Below are 6,194 nucleotides of genomic sequence, written 5' to 3'. Positions count from 1 at the left end.
AGTGTATCTCTTTGCATTTCTGTATGTTAATTATTCAATTTATTAATTACTTTATTTTATTATTGGATGAACGCATGACGAATGTCAAATCTTCGGGCAAATTAAAATGTGTTGCACTTTAAACCCCCTTCCTCTAAGCGGCAGCATGTTTATATTTTGGCTCTTTAAAAAAAAGTAAGATCTTCTCTGACGTCGTTGTTTAGTCGCGACGTACGGTGTTTATTATCCACCAATCAGATGGATGGAATCTTTCACGCTACCATAGTAACCTATTTACATATTTTGAATGAACCAATCACGATAGCGTATTTGGTCATTTAAAGTAGACTCAAGAACGGTTGAAAGGTTTAAACTGAAACAGCTGGCATCTAAACGTGTCGGAGTGTTTGGAGACCCATATTTTTTTATTTTAGTTGCTAGCTGCCTGAAGTACATTCTCTAAAACAACGATTATTTGTACCATTACATTGGAGTAAGTAGCGCCTAAGCCTAACGATGTTTGTTATTGTTATGAATGAGCAGGGTTTGACTCGGACCATTCAAAAGCCGTTTCGTGACGTTAGAATTATAGGGTTCTAGGATCTCCATTTTTGTCAAAAGTTAGTTTCTTTACATAATCTGATCCATTAGGTGTTTATTAATGCCTGTGTGGTGTTATTTTTTTAAATGTTGACATTTTTGAGTTAGTAATTCATAAAATACAAAGGTTCCATCTCACAGAACATAATGGAATGTAAAAACGTTGACGCTCAATATCTCTGAACTGCCCTAAACGGAGATAGAACCTTATCATTCTAAACGGAGATAGAACCGTATCATTCTAAACTCACGATTTGTTCCTTTGGACCTTGATTAGTTTAGCATGGCGACGTAAGATAAACAACATCCTGTTCGCTAGCTAGAACGTTTGACATCGGGTTCGTGTTTATTATTGTGCCTTCTGAAATTACTTACAGGTTCGTCTGAAACGCTGGTTCACTTCCACCATCAACCATGGCCCAGTTCGGATTTGAGAACGACATCCAAGGCATCCTGAAGCTGGACATGCCCATCACAAACGCGCCCATGGCCAGATGGCAGAGGAAGGCCAGCACATCTACTTCCAATACGACTGCCAACACATCCAATATCCTGTCACCTAGCAAAGCTGGAAATAGATCCATAAGCATGTCCAAGACCCCTAACAAAACACCAGGTACTAGTCGTCAAACATTAGCCACTAACCTTTCCATGCGCATGGAATACGTCTCGATTTTGTTTACACTTGAGTGACTGCCACTGCCATCACCTAATACCCCCCCCCCCCCCTCCCCGTCCTCTACCTAGGTAAAACTGGAAAGACCCAGAACACGCCTAACCAGGCTGGCGGTGACCGCTTCATTCCCACGAGAAACACCAGTCGGATGGACATGGCAAGCTTCCTGCTCACCAAGGAGAATGAACCTACCGACCCCAATTCCAAATCCCCAACAGCATTGACGGTGAGGGTCTTGAACCCTGCAAACCTTATTTGAATCCTCTTCATGACTTTCAATACTTTTTTCTTGTCCCATGGTCAAACAAATGCTATAGTTAGTTGCCTATACTACAGATAACTGGGGCAGTGGACTATTGGATGTTGATGGTGCATTTAATTAAGCATCAGTTGACTTTGTCTTTTGTAGGAACAGAAGGCGTGGTCGCTCCAACTCAACGGATATGACATTGAAGACGCAAAGATCTTGCATCTGGGAGGGAAGCCTCTGAACGCCCCAGAAGGTACGACGATCGTACGAGTCAACATGTCTGTTGCTGTCAGGCTCAGGTTATCACTGGGTTGTAGTAGTAATGCCGCCTTCCTTTGCAGGTTATCAGAACAACTTGAAAGTCCTCTATAGTCAGCTCGCTACACCACTCTCTGTCAAAAAGACCAGGTACATCTCGTCTGTGCCCGACAGAATCCTGGATGCGCCTGATATCAGAAATGATTTCTGTGAGTCTTCTGCTATTAAAACAAACTCGTATTCAACCTTTTTGTGTGGTGGGGGGGTGAACCATATGGATTCATATGGATACTGTGAACTCATTTTGATAATTTACTACTATAAATGCGCACTAACTTTATATATATATTTTTTCATCCTGCAGATTTGAATTTACTGGACTGGAGCAGTCGGAACCTTCTGGCAGTAGCCCTAAGCAACAGTGTGTACCTGTGGGATGCGACACAAGGTGACATCACCCTGCTGATGAAGATGGAGAGTGAGAGAGACTACATCTGCTCTGTGTCCTGGATCAAGGAGGGCAACTACCTGGCCATTGGCACCAGCGACCACAAGATTCAGGTGAAAGATCGAATTTGCCCCCCCATTCGCTGACAGGATCTGCTATCCAGTTCAAAATTGGATGAAAGAAATTAGTGTTGTTCCGATACCATTTTTTGATCCCGATACCGATACCTGACCGTGCAGTACTTGCCGATACCGAGTACCGATCCGATACCACGGCGTTTGAAAAAACTAAACAAAAAAACATGTTTTTTGAGCCGCATACTCACCTCGATGTAAAATTATTGCTAACACTTAGTCTGGCACTGCTCAAAACCTTTGTAAAACAGGAAAAAATACCAACAGAGAGTGAATACTATAGAACTTTTTTTTATTGTCTACCTGGTATGGTGACAAGAAAATCAACCCCTTATAAAACCTGAAATGTGGCTCTCACAGATGCCAATCAGTGCAATATCCATTTAAGATATAAAACAGTCGTAGTAGTAGTGCAACAGCAAGTGAACATTTACAAACAAAATAACTTTAGTACTTAAAAAAAAAAAAAAAAAATCGGATTTTTTTTTTGTTAGTACTCGCCGATACCGATACCAGCATTTTTGTGCGTATCGGTGGCCATGCCGATACTAGTATCGGTATCGGAACAACACTAAAAGAAATGTGGCGCCTCCAGTTATTTTAACAGGGTTCCCGCGCTGGTCTTAAAAAGCCGTTAAGTCTAAAATCCAGCATTCCGATCTAAGGCCTAAAAAGGCAGCAAGTTTCAGTCATTAGGTCTAAAAAAATGAGGTGCTAGGTCTAAAATTAGATTAGCTTGTCCTGCAAGGAAATCAGTCTGACCACATCTTTTTATGTGGAAATTAATCAAGCTGGAACCAAGAAAATGCCAATTCGCTGCCCCCGGGAGGAATTATTGGCGAACGAAGCTACGGGCAGGATGACAAAGCTATCATATGGTGTCGCGAATAGGGCTAAAATTATATTCAAAGAGGTCTAAAAAAAGGTCTAAAGGTCTTAGATTTGACTTGTTGAAACTTGTAGGAATCGTGTTTTAAGATCACTCTTTAAAAAGTCTACTTCCTTCCTTCCACAGGTGTGGGATGTGGACATCCAGAAGCGGCTTCGCAGCATGGCCAGCCACACATCCCGCGTCAGCTCCTTGAGCTGGAACAATCACGTTCTATCCAGGTAAACCCTCTGCGCTCAGTAGTGGTGTTAAGGGGGGTGCTCAACCTGTAATACAACTTGGTGCATCTCTGTAATGTTACTCCTGTGTGGCCATGTCCCAAATTATTTTTTTACAGTGCAAAAAACAGGTTGGGTAAAAAAATGTTTGTCAATCAACATTTTTGTATTTCATGGGAGTTTTGGGTGCTGTGTGCAGAAATGCGGGCAAGAAAGTGAACAGATCTTTACAATTGACACTGAAGTCCCTGCGCATACATTTCATACCTAACAGTTTTTTTATCAAGAGCCCATGAAGATCTTGGTCGTGAATGAATTGTGCAATACCATGACAATCGCAAAGATCTCAACTTAATTATACAGATGCTTGGTCAGCTTTCATGGTGGTTTCACCATCTTGTCAATGAATTTACTTGTGTTTTTGTCGTTTTTGCTTTTGAAAAGCCTCACGCTAACTTTTGATTATTTTCCAGTGGTTCCAGATCGGGCCACATCCACCACCACGACGTGAGGGTGGCGGACCACCACATCTTCACGCTGACCGGCCACTCCCAGGAGGTGTGCGGCCTGCAGTGGTCCCCGGACGGCAGGTACATGGCCAGTGGCGGCAACGACAACCTGGTGTACGTGTGGCCTGGCATTCAGGACGGCAGCGACAACTCCCAAGACTCAGTCCAGTGCTTCAACGAACACCAAGGAGCTGTCAAGGTAAGTTCTTAAGTTTTACGGCATGTCTTTCTTTCTTTATTTCAAACGCTATTCGACTTTGTCCTTTCCTCGATGCAGCGTCAAAGCTTGGGGGCTTGAGTCTGAATCAAAGCGTGCACAGTGTTGCCTAGCTACTGTCTACGTGTTGAAGTTGTTAGTTACAACTTACACAGGGGGGATTACCTGTGACGATGGACGACCGGTTAATTGTTTGTTTTCCTCCTTCAAATCTCTTCTCAGGCTTTGGCCTGGTGCCCGTGGCAACCTAGCATTCTCGCGTCTGGTGGCGGCACCAGTGACAGACACATCCGTATCTGGAACATAAACAGCGGCTCCTGCGTCAACTCCCTGGACACCCACTCTCAGGTAACCACACCCCTCTGTCCCCTGTAGAAGCCCATAATAACTGTTTCTGAGTACTGTTTTAAGCCTGGGATTTTGGCCCGATTTCCCCCCCCCCTTCCCCCCTGTGTGGGGTCTCTCAGATACATTATTATTATTTTATTTATTTTATTTAGAAAACCTCTGTCTACCAGGCTTTAGGTGACACGGTACTTGCACCTGAATTTCCCTGAATTTCTTCAGGGCCTTGTGTTAAAGCTGTAGCCGTGTATTTGCATATCATAGATGCATGGGAGTAAGTCGGACTGCAGTCATTTGACACAGTGGCTAACTAAAATATTGTTGACTGAACAAAGTTATTTGGCATAAGGCGTCGCACTCAGATTATTTACCAATCATTTATTTCACCAGTTAACATTAGCTAGTATCATTAACTTCAGAGATGGACGTTCTATCTTTGTTACAATCAGCTTCAACAGCATGGAGCGCGACATAGGTCTGACTCTAAAGTCAAAGAAGTACCAATGTTACTGTTCACATATATATTGAATGAAATATAGCAACAATTCAGTGGGTGATCAAACTGACGCATGTTACATTGAACAGAAAATCATTCGTATCAATGTGCAGTACACTGGACGTGTGAAATGTGTCATCTGTTGCCCCGTCTTAATGCTGAGTCATTAGCCATGTTTCATTAAGAGCATCCTTTTGGTGCTTTCTCAGAATTCTGTGCTAAGAAGGACTTCTGTGTAAAACAAACAAACAAAAAACATATCAGTAATCTGAATTGTGCCCCATAACACTATTGCACTAGCCTATCTGGTATTGCATTGTATTCCAAGTGGCATTTCAAAGTTGTCTCAAATTGAACACATTTTTGAACATCTATCCTGCACAGCTACATCAGAATTAAGCTAATATAATACACTGCTTCACCAGAATTTGACTGACGCCCCAAATCTGCCTTCCAGGTCTCCTCTCTAGTGTTCGCTCCCAACTACAAGGAGCTCGTCTCCGGACATGGGTTTGCCCAGAACAATGTGGTCATCTGGAAGTACCCCACTCTCACCAAGCTAGCAGAGCTCAACGGTAAGTGACTGGCCTAAAACATTGTGTGTGTGCAACCACAACATCAAACTGTAATACACTAGTTTCATACTAAACTAGTGCTTTAGTATAGAGGTCTTTTTGGGCTGGTCCAAGGTGAACACATTTTCATATTATACTATTTATTCATTCTTTCCAGGCCATGAAGGAAGGGTTCTTAACCTGACGATGAGTCCTGACAATTCGACTATCGCCACTGTTGCTGGAGATGAGACTGTTCGTCTGTGGAAGAGCTTTGAGCTCGACCTCGTCAAGAAGAAGGCCAAGGAGAGGATGGACAAGCCTTCCACCGGTGGTATCGTCCACCAACTAATCCGTTAAACTGACTTTGTTTTGAGAGTTTTTGAAGTTATCGATCAATTTTTTCTTGTTAAATTATGTACAAATGTTTTTTTTTTTAATTCGCTGTAAAATAAAGATTTCCATTTTAACCTGTGTTCTGATATTTGGAGGAATATGTAGAATGTTTTTTTTTAAAGAATGACAACTTCTTGCAGCAAATTGAGTGGCGCATCACAAACCTGTTTGATTAAGGCATTGTGGTGAACACTTGTATGGATGACCTGAGCTGTTTGAAAGTGT

At 42.4% G+C, this 6,194-nt stretch overlaps 1 protein-coding gene across 1 annotated transcript; it reads left to right on the top strand.

Moving 5' to 3' along the window:
- Positions 1–380: 380 nt before the first annotated feature.
- On the top strand, positions 381–5,933 carry cdc20 (cell division cycle 20 homolog; the record flags this gene model as incomplete). Its single annotated transcript, XM_080546793.1, has 11 exons — positions 381–472; positions 957–1,195; positions 1,327–1,481; positions 1,665–1,758; positions 1,847–1,972; positions 2,128–2,324; positions 3,361–3,455; positions 3,926–4,160; positions 4,401–4,526; positions 5,477–5,594; positions 5,752–5,933. The coding sequence occupies exons 2-11, from the start codon at positions 994–996 to the stop codon at positions 5,931–5,933; spliced, it is 1,530 nt and encodes a 509-aa protein (XP_080402919.1). The 5' UTR covers positions 381–472; positions 957–993.
- Between the last annotated feature and the right edge of the window lie 261 nt (positions 5,934–6,194).

This window comes from Nansenia antarctica (genome assembly GCF_963989245.1).
Source record: "Nansenia antarctica genome assembly, chromosome: 16".
Classification (NCBI taxonomy): Eukaryota; Metazoa; Chordata; class Actinopteri; order Argentiniformes; family Microstomatidae; genus Nansenia; species Nansenia antarctica.
Note: the sequence above shows the minus strand (reverse complement) of the source record. Positions and strands in the feature narration are given on the sequence as shown.